The sequence below is a fragment of the Diplotaxodon limnothrissa genome, linkage group LG22, assembly GCF_057381915.1.
Source record: "Diplotaxodon limnothrissa isolate DT_005_m linkage group LG22, D_limnothrissa_male_GT1.1, whole genome shotgun sequence".
In the NCBI taxonomy this organism is placed as follows: Eukaryota; Metazoa; Chordata; class Actinopteri; order Cichliformes; family Cichlidae; genus Diplotaxodon; species Diplotaxodon limnothrissa.
Window position 1 is genome coordinate 2,191,423 of NC_140616.1, and position 25,222 is coordinate 2,216,644.

Consider the following 25,222-nt stretch of genomic DNA (forward strand, 5'->3'; position numbering starts at 1 on the left):
TGTGATATGATAAGCAGCAAATATTAAAAACAAGTTGTTGGAGGTATTTTAATGAGCACTAAATGGTTTCCCGATCCCACTGAAATCCACAAATGTATTTAAGCTACTGCAAGTTTCTGTCATTTATCATTTTTAATGATTTAATTACTGTATTAATGGAATTTCAGCATTTTTAATTTATATAATGGAACTGGAGGTCTTGCAGGATGTTGTTTGCAGTGCTTCATAACTGACTCTTACATGTATCATGACGTGTCAGATGAAAAGTGACTCTCGTCTGGTTTTACTTCCTCAATATTTTCATTTCAAAGCTGTCGGACTTAAAGACACAGACAGACGGTGAAGCTGCTCAAAGATCTTTCAGCTCAAAATGTCTACAGAAATTCAAAGTGTTGAAGATTTCAGGGTGAAATACAGCAGAGGGTCCCAAGAGGATGGAGGAGTGAGAGAGCAGAGTGAGGTGGAGGTGTTAGATGATGGAGAGCAGCACCCTGACGTTGGCCTACAAGAAGCTGGTAAGCAGGAAATCATCAAAGTGACCAAACCAAAGAAAATGTTGGTGATGAAAGTGTTGTTCAGTGTCTTTTAAAGCTCTGATATCCGACCACTTTAAGACATATTAGTGTTCGTGTCACATGTGCCCAGAATATGTTTCCAGTCCAAACTGGCACACAGATCATTTGTTGCACTGGGCCTGTTTACTCCCAGTTAGGAGCTCCGTTTCTAACCGTCTGACTGTTTCAGTGTCTGTGGCTTCAAGTCAAACTGGTTCAGCTGCTGCTCTGCTTTCAGGAAGAGGTCTGTGAGTGGCAGAGAGAAGCAGCCAATAGGAGCAGCACAGCTCTTTTAACCCGTTAGTTAATGCAAAGCGTTTAAATCAGTATTTCTGTTCTGTGGTCCGACAAGGAACAGATGGATATCTAAACAAATTCTTTGTTAAGTCAGCTCTATCAAAATGCAGTATATGTGATTAGGAGAAACACAAACAGATGAAAAAGCTTTTAACTCAAAAGTGTTTAAGTGTAGTTTAAACTGTAGAGTTTAACTGTACTAAAGAACAGAGTAACCAATAGAACTCATTTAACTCATCAGCCCTTAATGTTTCTACAGTTCATGGTTGTTCCTTAGTATTACATTTGTACGTCACTCATGTGTGCATATGATAAAGCTAATAACTGTTACATCAGGACTGCTAGGTATCCTGTTCCCATGGAAACATTGTCTTCTGAAGTATTTCAAGAGAAATCAAACACACCTGTCCAACAGCAGCTGAAACACGCTAAAAAGATATCAGTTTTCTGATTTCTGTTGGTCAAAATATATTTTGCTGCTGACCACAAATGTGTCTAAAATGTAGTCATGTCTCAACATTGCCAGCCACATTAGAAAAACACATTTTGTGATGTGCAAGAACCACTCGATTTAACATTCCTACAAAGGAAATTAACTAAATGTAAAGAAAAATGAATTCCAAAGTGTCTTTAGTGCCTCATCAGTGGACTCGTTGTGTATTTTCTGCATAGATGAACACTTCCAGAAGAACGTTCCAGCTTCAACAAGAAGCTGGCTCAGAGTTTTTGAAGTAAACCTGGGAGTGCTGTATCTTCTGATGCTGGCTGCAATCACGACACGCTGTGAGGACATTTAATTCCAACATGTATTAAAAATTATTATTATAATTTAAATTATTATTATTTACATTTGACATCTCTACATGAAACTATTTGAAATTTAGACCTGCTTTTGTCCAGTTCTTATTCTCCTCCTGTGTTTCCTCTGGTAGGATATGATCTTTTATTGGGCTTTGAATACATAGTGCAGAAACATATGTAACGTTTATTTGTTTTTAACATCTATTCCCTTTATGAAGTTAGGCTACAACAGGAAAAACAAAAAAATCATCCACACTGCTTTCTAACGGGACCACACTCTCACAGTCTTCCTTGCTGCAGGGGAGGGGTAGTGCAGTGTGCTCAGGGGCAGGGAAGGCTGGCCAACACTGCAGCTACCATCATTCTAACCACAGCTTCCCTATTTCAGTAGCTTTCAATGGCTCGAACAGAAGAAAAGGGTTGGAGTAGCTGACAGGGACAGGAAGAGCGAGCAGGAGAGAGTTTCTCTGACAGTGTCAGAACAAGCAACAGCAGATGGGCGCTGGGGAAGCGTTTTTGATAAAAAACACATTATAAATTAACAAACATCTGGGCTGATTTCTTCCCCACCTACAACACTCAACACGGTGATTCTGTGATTATATCAACAAAGCAGACAGGCAGCAGAATCTGCTGAAGAATGCTACAGGTGCAGTCACACTATGTTAGACAGTGGCGGTCTGTTATCATTATGCTGGCTAGTTAGTTCACTTGAGATAATTAGGGAGCTAACAAGCTAATGTTTGTTTCATTTATTTGAAAGGAAAATGAAAAACTTCCGTCGATGATATTATTTAGTTTTAAATCAGTTTTGTTGCTCTTCAACTAGATATTTTAGTCACTTTGGACAAAGAGCAGCTGCAGAACAGAAACAATGAACTGAGCAACAACTTCAGCCTTCTGGCTAATCACTCGGGTCAGCTACAGGAAGAGGTCAAGCAGCTCAAAGAAAAGATGGAAGGTAAAACACCTTTGAATCACGATATGAAAACATCTCTGTGAGTCAAGTAAAGGCTGTAACTTTCAGCACTGAGTAGAAACTGTATTTAAAACATGTGTTTGACATTAAGAGAAGTGTCCCGATCGATGGACAAGATTTGGAAGCAGCTGTTACTTTAAATCCACTGAGGCAAAGCACTGGCAAGAGAGCAGGAGAGCCTGTCAGGATAAAGGAGCTGATCTGGTGATGATAAACAGCAAAGAGGAACAGGTGGGTGTGTTTGTTCATGTCTGTGTGATCTTTGATGGAGCTGACAGTCATCTGTTACTTGTGTCTTTGACCTGCTGTCAGTCTGTGACCTGCTTCCTGTCTCCACTCTGATGAATTTCTCTCTGATTTCTGCACAATGGAAGAAAAGTTTCATCACAGTTATTCTTCCTTCAGACATATTCACAAGATGATGTCACTACAACAGAAGTACTGAATTATGACTGGAGACAATATTTGTGTCTCTACTCAAAAAGGAATTTATCAATGAACTGAACATGAGAGGAGAGTCCTGGACTGGTCTGACAGGCAAACAGACATCAGGAGGATATAAATGGGAATGGGTGGACGGATCAGCGCTGACAGAAACGTGAGACATTAGTTTGTTTCTATTCCAGAGTTATTATTTAGAAGTGAAACACTGATGTTTTGGAAGATAGATCAGCAATACATGAGTTGAGCTATTTTCCAACAGCCCCACAAACTGAATGCAAAGAAAAGCAGAAATCCTCCTTTGAATGAACAGCTGTGCTTGAACTCTCTTCATCTGCAGTCTGTGATGACGTTCAGTTACAACAAGTCAGTTTGAAGGAATCAGGATTGAAAAAAGTTTACTCCAGCTTAATATCATATTTTATTTCTCTGACAGGTTGTGGGCACCAGCACAGCAGAGTACGAGTTATGATTCCTATGGAGTCTGCTGTGATGATAAAGGGAACTTGAAACAGGCAGTTGAACATTATGTTGGTTACAGCTCGAAGACCTTCATCTGTGAGAAATGAGTTTGGTGCTTTGATGTAAATGTTTGAATAATCCAACCAAAGACACCTCACTATGAAATGTCCTGCATGAGCCTCAGACTCAGCTTACAGTCTTTACTTGTTCATTCTGCATCATATATTGATTACATGTGTTATCTAAGGACCTTGGAAAGAAAAGCTTCTGGACTTGTTTAAGTTGCTTGAAGACGTTTCACCTCGTCCACCTTTTGGATGATAGGTGAAACAAAAAAAAAAAAAGGGGGGGGGGGGATGTACAATGAACATAGAGAAGCAAGGCACTGATAACTATAACAATAGTAGCATCAACAACAACAGTAACAAAACAAAATGAAACCGGTCTCAAAAGGAGACTGCTATCCTTCCAGTGATCCCAGTCCATCTTCTCATTTTTCAGACTATTTAAATGCTTAAGTGCTTACACCCAGTCCACACCCAAACCAAAACGCAGAGTATTAGACCGAACTTTGGAATAAATAACTGGCAACAAGTGATATAACAACACATATCCCAAGCATAAATGGGACTCTGTAGAGTTTAATTGTTGTTATTATCTTGTACCTGTTTCGGCCATTCATAGTTATCCCAAACTATGTATTGTCAGTGCAGGAAAAAAAAAAGGGAGAGCGAGTCCTGGCCCTGGACATATATTAAGCGCACGTTTTGGGTCTTTAAAGGTCATTTCTTGTCCGTCCGCGGTAGTAATCCTCAGCGTCGCTGGATACCCCAGTGGACTCCGTTGCAACTGTGAAGTAGATTCCTCACCTCAGTAAAGGTGGCACGCTGTTTATTCACAGCTTGGGTGAAGTCCGGCAGTACGCGAATACAATCACCATCTACAGTTGTTATCACCCCAGCCTCGGCTGCCTTTCTGAGAAATATTTCCTTTTCTGTGAACTAATGACATTTCACTACAAATGCGCGGGTGGCTGGTCATCTTGAGTTGGCTTGGTGCAGAGGGTCCAATGCGCCTATTCTAGAGTCGGCACTTTTTCTAGACCAAGAGCATTTTTCAGCATTTCCGACGCATATTCAGATGGGTGTTTCCCCTGCTCTCATCCCTCCTTTACCACCATAACGCGGCCGTTGCAGCGCTGTGACCTAGCCTCCAAATCCTCGCACCAGGCCTTCAGCAGGGCAAGCTCTTTTTTTCAGGCTGGAAATGTCGATTCCATAGAGTCGGAATTAGCAGTGACTCCCTTTTCCAACTCAGATGTGTGGTTTTCAACCTTATCCAATCTTTTATTGAGTGTCTCAACGACGTTATGCAGCTCTGTTTGGGTCTCTGCAGCCTTTTCATCTATTTTCTCCAGCAATTCTTGCTTCATTCATTGCAGCTCCTTCAGGATTGCCTGCTGCTCGCCCGCAGTTGTCTCCGTGGCATTTGGGCATGCTAGGCTAGCTGGGCCAGCAACTAGCTCTTGTGTCCTGCTCCATCTTGTTGGCTTGAATTTTTTTGGGCATGTTGTCCATAGACTGGGATGGTTCTTTTCTAATATGTTGTTGCTCTCATATGTGAAGTAATATCACGTAATTTTCTAAGAATTATATGGTAAATCCAAGGGTTCAAGGGCAGAGCTCACAAATCAATGTCCTCACATGGCGCTGCCGGTTAAAACATTTAACAGAATATAAGGGAATCAGCTCAGATGTTATTTTTAAGGCATAGAATTAGAATTCCCTAAACAGCTAATGCCAGTTCATGCTTAATACCATTTTGCACCACAAGATGGTACAGTTAGACAGCTTCTAGTCTGCACAGAGATCAATCTTGTATTGTTTGTTTTTACAATACATCATTAATATTTTTGTTTGCTACCATATGGGTGAACACCCACACTTTATTCAGCTGCTGTAAAACTGCAATGAGATTTTGGTTCAAATTTCTGCCAATAAGTTGATTCATTCCCATTCTCATGTTAATTCACACTTTGCATTTTGTAATTTAATGTACTGTATATATCACACACTTAAACAAAACAAAACGTTTTGTAAAACTGCTGATTTTTTTCTTCTTTTTATACTGAAAAACATTCCCTTTGTAGTCACTCCTATTCAAATTCAAATTTTCAAATTCAAATTCAAATTCTGTAGCACTACCGAGACAGTGAATTACCGCAACAGTAACATATGAAAATAAGCACCAAAAACACAGCACCAGGTTGTCCCAGTGCACGTATACATTCTTATGAGAGAGGATTGGGGCCAATGGAAAAAAGAAAAACTGGGGACATCTTTTTTTTTTCCAAAGCTTTTTTTATTTACCTCCCTGGTTTCTGAGTCCTGGATTTCGATCCTACTCTGCCTGCCACACAGCGCACATTGACAGAGATAATTGTACCACATTTTTCCAATATAAAGTGAAGGCTGAACTTCACCTTAGTATTCTGGAGGGCCAGGAGTGACAAAATGATTTAGATAAATATGGTAAATGGTAAATGGCCTGTATTTATATAGCGCTTTACTAGTCCCTAAGGACCCCAAAGCGCTTTACATATCCAGTCATCCACCCATTCACACACACATCCACACACTGGTGATGGCAGCTACATTGTAGCCACAGCCACCCTGGGGCGCACTGACAGAGGCGAGGCTGCCGGACACTGGCGCCACCGGGCCCTCTGACCACCACCAGTAGGCAACGGGTGAAGTGTCTTGCCCAAGGACACAACGACCGAGACTGTCGGAGCCGGTGCTCGAACCAGCAACCTTCCGACTACAAGGCGAACTCCCAACTCTTGAGCCACGATCGCATCATTAAATAATTTAAAATTTGTCAGTAATAAAGTAAATCTTTCATTAATTAATTAAAATTAATTAATTAATTAATTAATTAATTTTAATTAATTAAAATTAATTAATTAATTAAAATTAATTAATTAATTTTAATTAATTAATTTTAATCGTATCGATATCGAACCATTTGATACAGTGCTTTCGGTTCGGTACGCATATGTATCGAACAATACAAAATTTGTAATTTATTTTATCAACTTTCCTTCTGACGATGCTGTCTGTGTTGAGCGCTCAGTGAATCTGTGTTCGACTACTCCGCCTAGGCTGCACTGTCAAGCACAGATCCACTGAGCGCTCAACACAGACAGCATCGTCAGAAGGAAGAGCGCAGGGCAAGCTAGCGAGACAGAAGTTAAGCTCGCCTTGCAACATGGCAAACTGAACCTCCCCCACCCTCATTCAGATCTGGCGTTTGGAATTATTTTGGTTTTCATGTGACGTATGACCCTGAAGGTAAGCGAGTCATGGACTAAAGTAAAACAGTATGTTGGATGTGCCACGCAGTGCTCAATTACATGGGTGGGAACTAGTGTGTTAGCGCAGTTAGCTCGTTAACGTGTTGGCCCTCCAGCCCCATGCACGGGGCGATCAGGGGCAGCTCGTTAACGGAGATTTGCCGTGTTGTGGCGTTAACGTCATTTCAACGACAGGGCTCTCAAAATTTCAAAATCCCTGGTAGCCCTTCGGGCAGGGACTCTTCAGTTTTTGGTAGCCCAAAATAAATTTAAGTAGCCCGAATAAAAAAGCGAGCAATTTTTTGATTGATGTTTTGTTTCCTGTTTTGTTTCCTTTACAATATTATACATTAAAGTATAATATTGTAAAGGAAACAAAACATTAATCAAAAAATTGTTGAAAAACAAAATTAGAACATTGTATAAAAACAATCATCAACTCAAATACTTGGTTCTGATTGAACAGAAATTTCTATGAACTTGTAAGAACTGTGTAGGACATGAATCAGTCTGTGTCAGATCCTGAATTTGAAATTTCCACTGAAGTCACGGGTAAGAGACAAGTGGAACCAAGATTGAGGCCGTTTGCTTTTTGAAGTTTGCAAAGACTGCTAAATTTTGCCAGTGGTAGTTCACTGTGCGCATGTGCGCATTCGCTGTCAAAATAAAAGACGCACCAGATAAGAAGTTGCAACGCGCGTTTGCGTCCATATAAAAGGCTGTTTTTGTCCGCTAGCGTGGGATTTTCACGGCACATTCCGCACCACATCTCTGTGCGTTCATCATTTGTTTGAAGCCAGCTCACCTCCTGCAACTACTTTTCTGAGAATACGCGCTTCTTTTGTGGTTCGGACTCCTTCTGACATTTGTTTGGAGGTGGAGGAACATCACAGTAATTGCTTAAAGGAGCTTCTTCGACATCTTTAAGAGTTTTAAACAAATGTCTGTCCTCCTCCAGAAAATCTTATGTATGCAAACACGCGTTGCAACTTCATATCTTGTGCACGTTTTTTTTTTTTTTTTGACAGCGAATGCGCACCTGCGGACCACTTGTGTGCAGCCCTGGTTATTTAGCTCGTCATATTGCAGCCACAGAAATTATTTTGTCCATGAAACCATAAAGCTGCACTTTCTTTTTGCTTTTCTTTGGCTGTCACTTCTTCACCCTGACCTGTCTTATTTGGCTCAGCAGAACTAAAATATATATGCTGCTGCTTTTACACACACACGCACTCACATAAGCTGAGCGATTCTCTGCGCGATCAACCTCTCACATGTTTAAGCTGCGGGAGATTTCACTTGTCATGTTTGCATAGTAAGCTAACGATTAATAAGACGATGTCAGAGGAATTGGTGCACAAATTATCATCACTCACAGATCAGTGCTGTCGCTCTCTATACACAGTTCGCACGATTGCAAAGTGAAAGCAAAAAAACAAGCGCAAATTCAAACGCGATTTCAATATGTCACATATTGACAGTGGCTCACCGATGCCAATGACATAATTACCCAGCTACATTTCTGAAAGAATGCAAAAGCATTGACATATATTTTTCCTTCCTACAATAGCCCGACAGGCAGGGCAGAGATAGATTTTGGTAGCCCGACTGGAAAGATCGCTAGCCCCAGGACGTCGGGCTAGCGATTTTGCGAGCCCTGAACGAGATTAACCTGAAACCACATTCTCGCATCAGTTTGTCAGGTCCCAGGGTCAAATCTAATGAGTGGCCTGTGTTGCAAAACAGGTTGATCTGGTGGTGGCTAAATAAATTAAGGATTTCAGCAATGGTGTTATGCTTTGTTTAAAAGAAAAATGAAAAAGGCAAGAAGCAAGGGGAGATGAGGAGGAGGAGAAGGAATTTTGTCTTGCTGCTGCTGCAGGAGAGGACATGAGATGGTTACACTCTCCTTTTCCTCATATAACTTCAAATCAAACTCATTGTTTAAATTAGGCTCTTCAGATAGCACAGGATAGTGAGAAATGGCCACAAATCTATTATGCTGTAAACATGAAAGCATGCATGTTGCTCAGGGCACACTCAGGGTTTAAGAGCAGCATTGTCCTTTCCTTTTCTGCTCCCGGAGCTACAGACAGCCCATTCACTGGCACTTGAGAGAGTAACTATGGTTACAGAAAGCCTCTCCATGTGTGTATCTCTGAAATTTTCATGTCTCATAAGAAACAAACTCAGGTCATTATGTCCATGGAAAATGAAGAATGCAGAATTATTGACTTTTTATTTATAACTTGAACCTCCTAGGACCTGGCGTCCACATATGTGGACATGACATTTTGGGTTATTTAGACCAAAATACTCAATTTTACTCTTCAAGGGCCTGATTTCCATTTACAAGGACATTATTCTGCTACTGTTCTATCAAAATTTTAAACGAATATCTTCATATGTGGCTCTGATTTTTCATAAAAACAAATCTGGTAATTCTTTGTTTTTACATTTATCGGGCCCCAATCAGCCCAAATATCAAAGAGAAATTAAAAATGCTGCTGTGGAAGAGTTCAGGTCTTAGGAGGTTAATTGTGATTTCCACATTTACATTTTGTTTTGCTTATCAAAGATGTCTATTGTGCCTACACACGATAGCATTCAGAGCTGTATGTATTTTGTGAAGTTATTTGCTTTTTTGGCTGTGAAGACAGATCTCTGTTGCTGCATTAAATATTGACCTATAGCTGGCAAATAGTGTCACATCCTGTACCTTTGACCATTGATCTTTGATGACTATTCAGCTCAAAATACTCAAAATACTTTATTAATGTTTTGGACTAAATTGTCTGAAATGAAATAAGCAGGGCAGCACAGTGGCATGGTGGTTAGCACTGTTGCCTCACAGCAAGAGTTCAGTTCTCCCTGTGTTTGCGTGGGTTCACTCCGGCTTACTCCCACAAGACATGCAGTTAGTAGGGTTAGGTTAACTGGAAACTCTAAATTTCCCATAGGTGTGATTGTGATTGGTTATCTGTCTCTATGTGTTAGCTCTGTGGCCTGTCCAGGATGTACCCTGCTTCTCGCCCTAAGACAGCTGGGATAGCCCCCCACCCGTGACCCTGACAAGGATAAGAGAAAGGGGATCGATGGGAATAATATTTCATTATATCAACTCACTTGATTTGGCACTATATAAATAAAATGAAGTTAAATTAAAGAGACTCAGCTCAGAATAATTTTATGTGGAATTAAAAAAAAATTAACAACTGCCATCAGGAAAATTTTGCTGAATTGTTTTGAAATACTTGGGATTTAGGTTTAACTTGACGTAAGAGTTACATTTTAATGAATGCTGATACATACCCACAAATAAGGTCTAGGGGAAGATGTGGGGAGCAGGGAATAAAAGAAAAGGACACCAAACAGAGCAGCATGGTAAATAATAGGTTTTTTTAATTAGCAGTTTAACACAAAGAGATGGCAATGGCGCTTTTTCAATAAGAACAAAAAAAGGTCACAACCCAGTGTTGTGTGTCTAGGTGAAAGAAAGAACAAACAACAAAGATAAATGCACTTCTGCGGCCTACCTCGCCACAGCTCCCACATCTCCAAACTGCAGCAACAACAACCACACCATAGGACCTCTCCACTCCCTGGAAGGCAGTGCAAAGACAGTTGGACTGAAGAAGTCACTTGGATGAGTGACAAAACGTCACTGAAAATGCTACGTCCAGATGAACAGAATCAACTTTGGAGAATGGCACAACAGGTAAGTCAGTCAACGAAAGATGTTGTGGTGTTCGGTTAACCATTAAGCTGTTTAATTGTTGGCTAGCCTGTGACAGAGAGGTGTAGTGGTGCCTTAATTAGGTGGGACAAGACAACTGTAGCCTGCTAGCTCTACTGACGTTTGTCTCTGCTTGTGTATTTGCTGACCCTTCTCCAATTCTAAAATGGATGAAAAGCTTAGAATGTGTCTGGCACGCCGTCAGTTGGTGAAGGAGGAAAGAGAGAGGGAGTTCCAGTTCAGGAGGATGGAACAGCTATCACGTTGCATCAGATAGAGCTGATGAGCTCTTGGCCTACACCTGTTGGTGCACAGGTGTTTAGGAGCTTGTTTGTGGGCAATGACATTCACCTTGTTCTAGTTTTTTCTGAATCAAGTGTTCATAGTTTCTTCATTGCATTTGAATGCATGGCGACTTCGCTGCACTGGCCTCAGGATGTGTATTGTGTAATGTTGCTGTGTACGTTGACAGATAAGACTCATGAAGCTTGTTCTGGTCTGTTGACAGAGGACTGTTTAGTTTACAAAAAGCTTATGAACTTGTACCTGAAGCCTGTAGGCAGCATTTGGTCGCCATACTATAGCAGGGCTGACACAGACTGAAAATCACTTGCAAGCACATTCATGTGTATGGGCAATTTAGAATACTCAGTTAACCAAACCCCACTAACTGCATGTCTTTGGGCTGTGGGAGGAAGCCCAAGTATCCGGAAAGACCCCACATTCTATATACACGGGGAGAACACTCTGCACACAGAAAGGCCTCAGCCAGTTGATGGATTTAAACTCTATATGTTCTTGCTGTAAGGCAACAATGCAAAATAAAACAAGGTAAAGTTAATGGTCTGGTTCTTATATAGCACTTTTCTACTCTGAGCACTCAAAGCACTTTATACAACTAATTCAAACTATGAAGACACTCAAAATAAATTTCCTGTGGTTGGAAACTGTTTGTGCTACATTTTTGTATTTACACTTTTGAGGGATGAACCGAATAAATTTCTCCAACCAGAAATATATGTAAAAAAATAAATAAATAAATAATTTTGTAGTTTATTGCACTTTTTTCCAATTTATGTAGTTACTATGGACTTAATGCAAACATATTATTAAAATTTGGGCTATAATGGTTGTATTGATGTATAGCAACTTGAAATGCTCCCAAAAATGGCTCCACAGCTTGTGAAAATGTAAAGATAAGCTCTGGCGGACGTGGCTCTATGGTAGGACTTAAAGGGTTAAAGAAATACGTCATAAATATAATCACCATAGAAACAGGTAAAGACTGAGCCTCTACTTGAATGTAGTGGTCTGACGACTGTGCGTCATTGTGGACTATTATTTATAATTTATCTTAAAAAAAAATAATAAAAAAATAAAAAGAAGAGAAAAGGTGTTTTTCTGTTCAGGGTTGTTCACTTCTCATTTAGGCAACTTAAATTTTACTTCTATGATGACGAACCTGGAATCCAAAAAAATGTTGCATTTAATTTTTACATTGAATTAATCAACTGAAGATCCAAATATCAGTCAAACAGAAAAGACACATTTTATATCCACTGCAACTGATTTTTGTCATTTTCTATCGACAATTAAACATTTAATCACTACATTTCAACGTGTAAACATTTTCAACATGAAATACAGTCAGAGCACACTCCGATTATCTGCAGACCGAATTTGTCATGGTCCTCGATGACCCTGTCATGAACCGCAGTTCATGCACACAAGTGGGATCCAAAAGCAAACACAATACATAAGGCGGGGGAGCCCAGTTACCTCTGAGGGGTGACTAACGGGCTGGCGTGGTGCAGCCATCTGTGCAGTGTTAAATAATCCTCCTGGTAATCACCTGGGCCCTGTTTCAGGAAGCCGGTTTAGTGGAAAAACTGAGTAAGTATACCCTGAGTTAACGAAAACTCTGGGTTTTCGGTTTCACAAAGCGAGTTCAGCTGCAGCCTGAGTGAGTCACTATGACGACACACTCCGTGAAGCTAACCTGCCCCCTAGCAGGTTTACTACAACTAACCCTGACTGTCTCCGCCCCTTTGTCGGAAACCTGACAGTAGGAAGTGTCGGACATGGCGTGCCACTTCCTTGAAGAGCCAGTAGATCGTGAAGCCCAAATTCTCCGCAGAGCTCTCCGCCGGGAGAGAGTGATCAGAGCGCGTTTGGACATTTTATCATTTCCTGATGATTTTCTGTGCGAACGTTACCGTTTCTCAGCACAATCTATAATTTATTTGGATAACATCCTCAGGCCATATATTACGCATGTGACACATCGCGGACATGCTCTCAGTTCATTGCATATTATTTGTATTGCACTTCGGTTTCTTGCAAACGGGAGCTTTCTGTATAATATTGGTGACGCTGAGCACGTTTCCAAGGCTACCGTCTGTCGGGCAGTCAGGAATGTTACAGTTGCACTGAAACGTCTCCTGTACTCGTCTGTGGTGTTCCCCGGTCACAGACCCACAAGATTTATCAAAGAGGGATGCCACAAAATTGCAGGTATCAGGATGAACAAAACTTAATTTATGATGTGGTGATACTTGGACTACTACTTAAATTGCACATTTATTTTCAGGGTTCCCAGGCGTGATTGGCTGTACAGATGGCACTCACATTCCAATCATTGCTCCTTCAGTAAATGAAGGAGACTATGTGAACAGGAAGTCTTTCCACAGCATTAATGTACAGGTACATAGTTCCCTGTAGCATGTCAAACTAACAAATTATTTCATTATAGTAATGGATGCTAATTTGTGTTCTCTGCACTGTGAAGATCATATGTGATGCTGCCAACATTATCACAAATGTGGAAGCCAAGTGGCCAGGCTCTGTCCATGACTCACAAATATTCCGTGAATGTACACTGAGCACAAAATTTGGACATGGTGAGTTGAGAATACTTTAAAATATATAAAGACCAATTGCTTCAGGGACATTTGAACTGAAGTGTATCCTTCTGTCTTAGGAGAGTTCACTGGCTACTTGCTTGGTGATAGGGGGTATCCATGTTTACCCTATTTGCTTACCCCTTACCCTGACCCTGAACCGGGCCCACAGCAGCGATATAATCTGGCTAATTGCAGGACAAGAGCCAGAATTGAAATGACTATCGGAATGCTTAAGGCCCGGTTCCAGTGCCTGCAAAGACTCAGGGTCACCCCAGAAAGGGCATGTGACATTATTGTGGCATGTGTGATTCTTCACAACATTGCCACAATTAGAGGAGAACACTGTCCTTCTGAACCAAACATCAGCAGTGATCCAAACCATGAACATCCTGACCCTCCCACGGACATACAAGATGGAAGAGCAGTCAGAGACACCATATGTCACAATCATTTCTTTTGACCCATCACCTCAACATGTTGAAAGAAGAATAAACAGATTTTTTTGTTCAACTGGCTTTATTGGTCGCCTGTGTTTCCTGTACACAAAGTATTAAAAGATGTAAACCTCATAAAGTGTCTCTGTTGCTTCCTCCTCTGTAACAGCTGTCAATGTTTCTTCATTATTTTCCTGTAGTAAAGAAATAAACAACATTGCTGTTCTACTGTAAACTCATATAATCTGTGGAGTATTACTCACAACTGCATGTTGGTCTGGCTCAACAGGAGGCTGCACCAGATGCAGTACACCACCACCATCAACTGATAGAATATGAGGTTTATACAGGTCACTTATAACTTACAAGGGACCAAATGGCAATTAACAAACATACCAAGCACCTTACACTTCATTGTCATTATGCTCTCAAAGACAACCAAGGCTGAGGGAAGGCAAAATCAGTCGGAAAATAACTTCACTACAAAATAATCCATTATGGTAAAGAGTTTATCAAATGAATGTGTCGCACTGCAAAGGTGACTGTGAAGAAAGGATGTATGCACATCATGTATTATTTTGAATTTACCCCTTATGTAGGCACTTGTGTCTTGCGGGGTTATTGCCTCAGAGGATGTCCCCGCAGAGATGCCTTCAGCCACAGGGCGCCCACTGTTTTGGCTGAGGGCCAACTGCTCAGCCTCTGTGAGTGGTGGTGGTGGAGGACCCCCACCTGTTTTTCGGGCCTCCGCTTTTTTCTGTTGGCTATAACGGGTCACATTTGAGCATACAGAGTAAGCAAATATGTACTTGTAATGTGCTCAGATAATTTCAATAAGTGCTTACAGAAAGAAAATTAATGTAGCCTCTAACTGCAATTGATTTACATGGGACAAACAGACCAAGCACTATGGCTCATAATACAATTACACCTTACCTGTTTGGACTATATTTTTATATTTCATTTTTACTTGCTGCCAGGAACGTTTGGGGCCTGTTGGGTTGCACCTGCGCTCACATCACATCACAAAATAAAATGTATAAAATAACAAATAAAATAACATATGATAAAATAACGTGTTAAATGGGTGGAAATCCCTCGATCAATGTTTAAATTAACACTCACGCATTGACTCTGTCGGCTATGTTTTGCCATGCATGCTTTTGCAGCTGTGGCTGTGTTACTTTTTTCCGCGGAATTTGCATGTTATCGGCATATGCTGCCATCAGAATTTCGGCCTCAAGCGCTGTGAAATACATTGACCGCGCCTTCTTTCCCTCCGTCTCCATGGTGACTCGCTTAATCTGTGCTCCGCTTATCAGGGCTTTATGTATCCTCGTCCGCGCGCTTCACTTGGGGTTAAAGCAACTCCGCGTTGACTGAACTAATTGTTATCAGCCTTTCTGAAACGGAATATTCCGAGTTGGACAGTTCGGGGTTACTCAACCGTGAGTGTCGTTTTTCACTCTGAGTTTTCCAAACCGGCTTCCTGAAACAGGGCCCTGGAATGGGATGCAGGTGCGATGGTGACGGCCCAACCTGAGGGTGTGGCCACCGGGGCATCCCAAACACACCTCAGACACAGAGCCACTGACCATGACAGACCCAGTGCTTTGTGTCTGTTTAAGTTGTATTCCCTGAGTATTGTTATTCGTCGGTTTTGGTTCTGCTTGTTATATTATTAGTCCTCGGATTTTGGTTTCTGTTATTGTGATAAACCGAGCAGCGAAGAAAACTTTGGCACAGGTTAAAGTGGCAAGCTACACTGCAGCCACAGCCGCCCTGGGACGCACTGACAGAGCTCTATACTCAAAGCGCTCTATACATCATGCCACATTCACCCTGTCACGCCCATTCTCACAAGCACTTTCTCTAAACTTAGTGCTGTCTAACCACATTCACACATATTTGATGGATACATCGGAGAGCAGCTTGGGGTTAGCATCTCGCCCAAGGCTGGAAGAGCCAGGGATCAAACCACCAACCTTCCGATCAGTAGGTGACCTTCTCTACCTCCTGAGCTACAGCCACCCTAGCAGCTGCAACTAAGGTAACTCAGAAGATTAAATCATACATAACAGTGTAAACTAAAATGTGCGCACTTATTTTAGAATGCAGTGTTATGTGGATATGTGAAATAATTCTAAACCAAAACCAGTTATTTATTGTCCTGTAAATTAATTCTTATATTTAAAGAAAGACAATGTGAATGCAATGTACAAGCCTCTACACCAGGGGTGTCAAACTCAATTGCACAGGGGGCCAAAACTCAAGGCACACTTTAGGTCGCGGGCCAAACAAGATAAACATTTATTGAACACACTAAAACATGTTTTTTAAACATAAATATGAATACAAACAGACAGGAATATTATTCCAGATTAAATAATCTTAAAAAATTAAATAAACTTTAACTTTAAATATGTTGCTCTTCATAAAAATATATCCTGTCAAAATTATGCAAGTTAGAAATATGAACATGCTGCCAAAACCCCAGAAAAAATAAATGAAAGCAAACACAAGGTTGGAGCCGCATGTAGACGGAGCTGGGCGTTGCTGCAGGAGTGGAACTAATAAACTGTGCGACCATTCAGTGTCGTACTTTCCCCGAGTGCATCATTACACTGCAGCTCCATCTGAATCTGCACAGGTGCAGCTCAGCAAAGTCCGCTGACTTGGTTCAACATTACTTGGCAACAGGGAAAGTGAGGCAGGTTGCACAGGTGCATTTGTGACAGCTTCACTTGAAACGCTTTCACCGCATCGTACATGTCCATGAACTGACAGGTTTCCTTGCTGAGCTCAAAAACTCTGTTGAGAATTTTTATCCCAACGCAGACAGCGGACCTCTGTATGAAGGAATGTCAGCAAACTCTGAATCTATTTCCCACATAAAAGACTGAAATTGACGGTGATTTAAACTTTTAGCTCAGATAAAATTTACGGTTTGCGTTACGGTGATCATTACATGCTCCATTTTTAGGACTTTACCACACAGCCTTTCCTGGTGTGTGATGCAGTGATATGCTGTTAACTCACCGGTACAGTTCTCCTCCTGCATCTTTACTCTTTCATGTCGTTACACTTTGACATACGTTTTCAAAAATGTCTTTCCCTGTCGTTGTCCCGTGCATCGATTTAATGTTCAATATTTCCTCTCCACGGATGAAGCTGGCCAGCCGTGCAATGTCCATCATGTCTGTCCTTTCATCCACAGCAAGAGAGTATGCAATAAAGTTTTTGCTTCTTTCACACAACTGTGTTCTTAAATCAGTGGCTGTCTCACAAACCCGATCAGCAATCGTATTTCTGCTCAGGCTCACATTTGCCAAAATCTGCGTTTTGTCTGGACACAAGACGTCGCACAGCTTCATCCTGCAGCTCTTCAGAGCGGTACCGGGCTCATTTGGCTCCTCTGCTACAATAAAACTTGCTGTCACAACAGCTTCACTTTGTGATTTTGCTGTCAATGTCCATCATGTCTATACTTTTCTTGTCTATACATGTCTGTACTTTTCAGCTTATCCTGACGTTTTGTCTCGTAGTGCCGTCTTAAATTAAATTCCTTCATTATAGCCACATTAGCTCCACTAATAAGACACATGGCTTTACCAGCATGTCTGTAAACATATATTCAGGCACCCACTGGCGCTGAAAGGCTCGGCTTTCAGAATCAACTTTTCTCTCCACCATTGTGAGCGGCGAGCTTCGCAATAACAGAAGTTTGTCTTGATTGACGCGGGAATGTTCCCAGTTAGCCTAGCGTTCAGCAAGGAGGCTGCAGCGCTGCATTATGGGTATGGCATTATCTGTAGTTTGTATATTATTAGCGCCTCATATCACCTGGCCATGCATAACAATAATAGTATATCTATATAAAATGATCTCGCGGGCCGGATATAAATGTACGCCGGGCTGGATGTGGCCCGCGGGCCTTGACTTTGACACATGTGCTCTACACTAACATGGTGGATAATACCACTGTGTGGCTGTACGTGCAGCCACACAGTTATTTTGCCTTTTTCATGTTCCCCGTCATCTCATGTCTTGTCTCCTTGTTCTCTCCGTCTCCCTGGTCAGTCCGGTCTCAAGTCCGCGTCTCTGTGTTGTACTTCCTGTTTTACTTTGACAGTCCCCCGTCTCATGTCAGTGTTTCTAGTTTTGCTTTCCCTTGGTCTCATCATGTTTGATTACTCCCAGCTGTGTTATCCTCCTGTGTCTCATTCCCTCATTATCTCTCAGCGTATTTAAGCCTTGTGTTTCCCTCTGTCAGTGTTGCGTTGTATCCTCACCATGCTGTGTCTTCACCTCTGTGTTATGATAGGTTTCCAGTTCTCTGTTCATAGTTTAGTGTTCTAGTTTCCCCAGTTTCTTAGGTAGTGCTTTGAGTTTCTTGTTTTGTTTCCTTGTATTCATGAAGAGTTTTTCCTGCACTAAAAGCTGCACTTTAACTTTCCGTTTCTGGATCCTGCATTTGGGTCCTTCATCCTACATGCCGAGTCCTGTTAATGTTGGTGGCGTCAGTTACACAATGGACCCAGAGCCAGCAGTGCACGGGCAGAAATGGAAATTCCGACACCATTTCATAAGAAAAATGGGATTGTCAAAACTTCAGTATCTTCAATGTACTATTACTGTGTGATTTTTATTACTATTAATGAAGGCTACTCATCACCAAGCTAACATTGTTAACTTGCGTTAGCTGAGTTTAGATCATAGACTGCGGACCGTTAGGCTGTTTCTAAATACTCGTGTATACAGGAGTCCGCACTCCGGTTTTCACTAGTCCGAAGTTCACACGGGAGTCCGGACCTCCCAAGAACGCAGCACGATCGTTTTACAATTGGAACGGCAGTGAACGTGATGGCATCACAGCTCCGAAGTTTTTACTGCCACCCCCTCTTAATTTAAGTGTGATTAATATTTGCAATGGAAATATTAATCACACTGTAATTGATGACATTTATTTTATGTCATCAATTACACATGACATAAAATAAATTATACATGATGTAGTAGATTTCTAAAAAAATATAATTTGAACTCATTTGAATTGAACAAATATTTGAAAGATAATCTGATCATCTTTGGAGCAGCCTTCAGGATCCCCATGTATTAACATGCTCTATTTAAACTTGATGTATAGCATTAACAATCTGCAAGCTGCAAATAATCATGTGCAGTTCCACATGATTATTAACAGATAAAATATCCACCCTACTGTTACTCATTTTATAATATTTGGAAATCTAGTAGGTATTGGTACGGCGAGCAGCCTTCAGTAATAGTAATAAATCGCACAGCAATAGTACATTCATGTAGTTGTAAAAGCATGATAATATATTAAGTAATCCAAAGTATTCAGAATACGTTACTCTCATTGAGTAACGGAATACATTACAAAATACATTTTGGGGCACGTAATCTGTAATCTGTAGTGGAATACATTTTAAAAGTAACCTTCCCAACACTCATTATGGCTTTGCCATATTGGCCCACTTTATTATTATTTATTCAGTTTATTTTAAGTTAAAGGAGAAAGAAAGAAAGGGAGGGAAAGAAAAACAGAGGAGGTAAAGTGACTAAAGACACTAAAAGAATCTGCTGCATCACCTGCTGGAAGGGAAAAAAAGAAAAGAAACAAAAAGAGAACAACACAGTAGGGAGACCAACAACCACAGAGCAACAACCGAGATAACTATAAGTAACAGTTAATAATAAGTATTGAATGTTACTGAGCAGCATGCAAGACCGACAGCGTACGTATGCTCTGAGGCAGCAGCCTAAAAAGATGGTGTGTGTGTCACCTGTGTGCGTGAGCGTGCTTGTATTCAAAATGTTGGGGGGGGGGGCAGCCATGGCACCCTCTTGGAAAGAGCTGAGGCAAGCCCCAGCTGGTGAGGGGGGGTCACCCAGCAGCCATGGTGGAAAAGCCACAGGGGCCTGCGGTGATGTGCCAGCTGTGCCAGAGTGTACCGAGGGCCCCGGACCCCGAAGGGCCCCTGGAAGTGGCCTGAGGCCCCGCCAAGCAGCCACCGGGAGTAAGCCAGTACATAGCTGAGCACCCAGACCCCGACACTGAGAACCACCAATGCACCGACAGACAAGGGCATCAGCCACCAGCAGGGAGTGTGGTGAGGGGAGATAGGCCCCCACACCTGGGGAGCCCTGAGATTTTCCCAGAGAGGTGGAGTCTAAGACCTGACCTGACACATAAACATAGACAAGCAGGCACACACAGACACAAACATGCATTCCCACCCTCATGTGCACCAAATACTCAATACCACATGAGGGGTACTGGTACTATCCAGGTACTATCATCCCCAGACAGGCAATCCACCCTGTCTGGGGACAAGCAGACCACCCCCAACTCTGCAGCAGCAGGGAGGCCCAGCATCCCAGACCCCAAGCAGACAGCCAACTCCTCCTCCCAGCCCCCCGCCCCGACTGCAAACAGAGAACAGGGGTGTGAAGTCCCCATACCTCTCTCCACCCGGACATATGTGGTGTTGCTGCGTGCTGTTCTAAGGTGTATTTAAAACACGGGAGGGCATGGAGCTTTCTACCAGAGAGCGGCAGGTGTGCAGTTTTAAGACACTTTACCATGAGCTTTGTCAATCTCTTATGGACAGTCTGTGGTCCCATTTATTAAGTCTTGTATATCATTTTAATGAGGTAGTTACTGACCATTTGACAAACAGCCGCTGCAGCCTCTGGACAACACTTCAGTCCACATGTTGGAGGTTTGAGTTGCAGAAAAGAATTTGGTGTCACACACAAACAGGTACACTTGTAGTATATGTTTTAATACATAACTATAATCACATTCCCAGTAAGTTAAACATGTTGACAAGATCACAATAACAATGCATAGAAGTCACAACAACACGTTTAACATCAAAACAACATGTGAGCCAGGACTCCTGCATTATCTTAAGATTAAAAGCAATTTTCTTTAAGATTTTAAAACTTCAGCAAACAGAAATGAATCCAGACTTTTGATTAGTGCAGTAATTGCTGTAACAGACAGCACATTATGGTTGTTGAACACACATGGATGTCTTTGAATTTTAGACCACTGCTCAAAAATCACTGAATTGTAAGACTGAAATGTTTCTCCATGCTGTATGTTTTTAGTTTTCAGTTCTAGGAAAGATGATCAGGCCTGATTCACTCAAAACTAAGTGCTTCCATGGATAGTTAAAGAAAGGCGTCATAAATAGATTCACCATAGAAACAGGTAAAGACTGAGCCTCTACTTCAATGCGGTGGACTGAGGACATATTATTTATGTTTATTTTTAAAAAGATGGGGGAAAAAAGTGTTGTTCAGGGTTGTTCGCTTCTCATTTAGACAAATTAAATTTCACTTCTGCGATGACAAACCTGGAATCTGACTAAATGTTGCATTTAATTTTTACATCGAATTAATCATCAGAAGATCCAAATATCAGTCAAACAGAAAGACACACTTTATATCCAGTGCAACTCATTTTTGTCTTTTTTGACACATATAAATACATTTGACATTTAAACATTTAATGACTACATTTCAACATGTAAACACATTTTAACATGAAATACAATCAGAGCACACTCAGATTGTCTACAGACTGAAATGAGAAATTGCTGTAAGCATTTATTTTTAGTCATTTTCAGAAAAAACATCAGGACAGAGTAACACTGGTACACTTACTGTCTGGATTAGTCACATGTGTAGTAGTAATTTTGCTTCAGAATTTCATTTTTAAAGCTACCTGTTACTTAAGAAGAACAAACGAGTATTTTGTCACAAAGCTCAGCAGCTGCACATAAATCAGCGATTTCCAATGCTACAGTTCACATGAAACACTACATGTGTCGAGGCTAATTTAAAAAAAAAAAAAAAAAATTTACACCATGGAGCCCTTCTCAAAAAATCTTTTAAGGCTGTTTATGAAGCTGAGTTTAAGAAATATGTGTTTAAATCCTCAAAAATCTTGTGCATTATGGCTAACTGTTTCAGTGCAGGTAACAATGAAAAGCACCGACTGCTTCAGAGACAGAGAGTGAAACTGAATCTTCTTGATTTTTAACATAAGACTCATTGTTGCAGCCACGGTCAGTACAAACGTGATCCTCTTATACTGCTTTTTAGTTTCATTTTCATTGTTTTTCACTAAGTTACTAGTTAGCTAGCATAAATTAATATAAGTCTGTTTGCAGCAGCCAACCAACCAACCCAGTGATGCCACATTTTTTTAGAGTCGAGGTCCATATAGTAAATTTGCCTTAATGCTTAATAAACAGGGACAGCTAACATTTAAACATTACGTTTTCACAATCCCACAGTGACAGATATAGTGCTCGGTGGTACAACCAGAGTGTATATCAAAGTATTTTTATTATTTCTCTGTATAAAAGGGCCATTATGTTGGGTGGCTAAACATGGCTAATTCGTTTTTCTGACTTCAGATGCAATGGCCCTACTTTTCAACATGGCATGTAGACTTTATCAACATGAACATGTTAGCCAAAGGCAACAATTTCTATCAAAAACAAACAAAAAATGTCAGTAGATAATCGAATCCCCCAAAATTCTGCAGTTTCTAGTCAACCCAATGTTATTCTATTTCCTCACAGACTGCTAAAATTATTATAGTTGTATTTTTCATATTATAGTTTTATTTGTTTTTGTCATTAGTGTGTGCTCAGATATGGAACTTTGCAAATGCGAGACTTGTTCTTTATATTTTAACTAACTATACTTGAAAATAAGTTGATGTCCCACATGACAAATTCTCATTTACTTTGATTGTAAGGAAGATCAGTGAAAACTTAGGCTTTTATTCTACATAGTCTTTGAAATATTCATGTTCAGACATTGCCTCAGATTTCAATGTATGAGAAAAATGGGTTGGACCGCTTTTCAAAACAATATGTTAAAACGTATTTGAGATATGAAAAAGTACACAAGATCCATTTGAGTTCATTTAAACACACTCGTCAACCTTTTTATCATCAATGGTGGTCTTTTTGTCAATTCAATACTATGTTGAAATTTCAACATCACAAATAAAGTTACAAGTGGTATACCACCCAGCACTAGTACGACACTGTTCAAAAAGATTTACCAAGCATGTATGCAGGCAGGCCATGCATGGAGTCGCAGTAAGCCAGCTCCATGGATAGCCTTCCATCTCAAAACATCTGCAATGACACCAAGAGTAAAAGCAAGTGGCTGAAACAATGCATGTGGAGCACACGCTCTTGATCCATCATCTGTTGGTTCAGCTGCAGGTGAGAAACAGAAGAGAGGCGAGAGAGAGAGACAGTCTCATCAACACAGAAATATCGAATTACAAACACATGATTCTTTCTCACAAAAACAATCTGACACCTGTACTACGAAACAAGGCTTGGATCTGAGCCCACTTTGGGTTTTAAGTGTTAAGCTACGCCCACTTCAAATGAGTACAAGCAAAGTAACCTGTAGAAATTCTGAGTGGGTGTGTCCAGAGATAATCTTTTGTCAACTGTGAGGACGAGTAATTGAAGCAACTACCAATAACACAGTAGTATATCACTGACTGATGCATGACCAGGAAGTAAATACATTTGAGAGTTACCTACACACGAAGTAAGGGATGTGTGTGTGCAAAGCATGTGCAGTGACTGAATAACTTCCATTGTGGACGCAGCTTTAGAAAAGCAGATCACTTCATATTGGGTTACTAATCAATCAGTTCTTCGAACAACTGCATCACAATTTCTGCAACATCCTTTAGATCTTGTTGGTCCTTTAATGCAACAGCAGTTTGTACATTTCAGTATTTCAGAAACTGGTGAAATACACTAACTGCTGTGTGTGATATTCCCACACAAACATATCGTAGGGTTGACAGAGGATAGTTGGAAAATTAGAAAAAGGATAAGCGGAAGAGAATGGATCTACAGGGAGTGCAGAATTATTAGGCAAATGAGTATTTTGTCCACATCATCCTCTTCATGCATGTTGTCTTACTCCAAGCTGTATAGGCTCGAAAGCCTACTACCAATTAAGCATATTAGGTGATGTGCATCTCTGTAATGAGAAGGGGTGTGGTCTAATGACATCAACACCCTATATCAGGTGTGCATAATTATTAGGCAACGTCCTTTCCTTTGGCAAAATGGGTCAAAAGAAGGACTTGACAGGCTCAGAAAAGTCAAAAATAGTGAGATATCTTGCAGAGGGATGCAGCAGTCTCAAAACTGCAAAGCTTCTGAAGCATGATCATCGAACAATCAAGCGTTTCATTCAAAATAGTCAACAGGGTCGCAAGAAGCGTGTGGAAAAACCAAGGCGCAAAATAACTGCCCATGAACTGAGAAAAGTCAAGCGTGCAGCTGCCAAGATGCCACTTGCCACCAGTTTGGCCATATTTCAGAGCTGCAACATCACTGGAGTGCCCAAAAGCACAAGGTGTGCAATACTCAGAGACATGGCCAAGGTAAGAAAGGCTGAAAGACGACCACCACTGAACAAGACACACAAGCTGAAACGTCAAGACTGGGCCAAGAAATATCTCAAGACTGGTTTTTCTAAGGTTTTATGGACTGATGAAATGAGAGTGAGTCTTGATGGGCCAGATGGATGGGCCCGTGGCTGGATTGGTAAAGGGCAGAGAGCTCCAGTCCGACTCAGACGCCAGCAAGGTGGAGGTGGAGTACTGGTTTGGGCTGGTATCATCAAAGATGAGCTTGTGGGGCCTTTTCGGGTTGAGGATGGAGTCAAGCTCAACTCCCAGTCCTACTGCCAGTTTCTGGAAGACACCTTCTTCAAGCAGTGGTACAGGAAGAAGTCTGCATCCTTCAAGAAAAACATGATTTTCATGCAGGACAATGCTCCATCACACGCGTCCAAGTACTCCACAGCGTGGCTGGCAAGAAAGGGTATAAAAGAAGAAAAACTAATGACATGGCCTCCTTGTTCACCTGATCTGAACCCCATTGAGAACCTGTGGTCCATCATCAAATGTGAGATTTACAAGGAGGGAAAACAGTACACCTCTCTGAACAGTGTCTGGGAGGCTGTGGTTGCTGCTGCACGCAATGTTGATGGTGAACAGATCAAAACACTGACAGAATCCATGGATGGCAGGCTTTTGAGTGTCCTTGCAAAGAAAGGTGGCTATATTGGTCACTGATTTGTTGTTGTTTTGTTTTTGAATGTCAGAAATTTATATTTGTGAATGTGGAGATGTTATATTGGTGTCACTGGTAAAAATAAATAATTG

General features: G+C 41.1%; 1 protein-coding gene across 1 annotated transcript in view; it reads left to right on the forward strand.

Annotated features, from left to right (window-relative positions):
• The first annotated feature begins 370 nt into the window (after window positions 1–370).
• The window catches only part of LOC146609115 (CD209 antigen-like protein A), a 44,326-nt gene continuing 19,474 nt past the window's right edge, over window positions 371–25,222 (forward strand). The window contains exons 1-5 of the mRNA XM_085345792.1: window positions 371–515; window positions 1,524–1,634; window positions 2,482–2,613; window positions 2,723–2,862; window positions 3,117–3,229. Of these exons, the coding sequence (XP_085201918.1) occupies window positions 371–515; window positions 1,524–1,634; window positions 2,482–2,613; window positions 2,723–2,862; window positions 3,117–3,229 (641 nt within the window). The remainder of the gene's footprint in view (window positions 516–1,523; window positions 1,635–2,481; window positions 2,614–2,722; window positions 2,863–3,116; window positions 3,230–25,222) is intronic.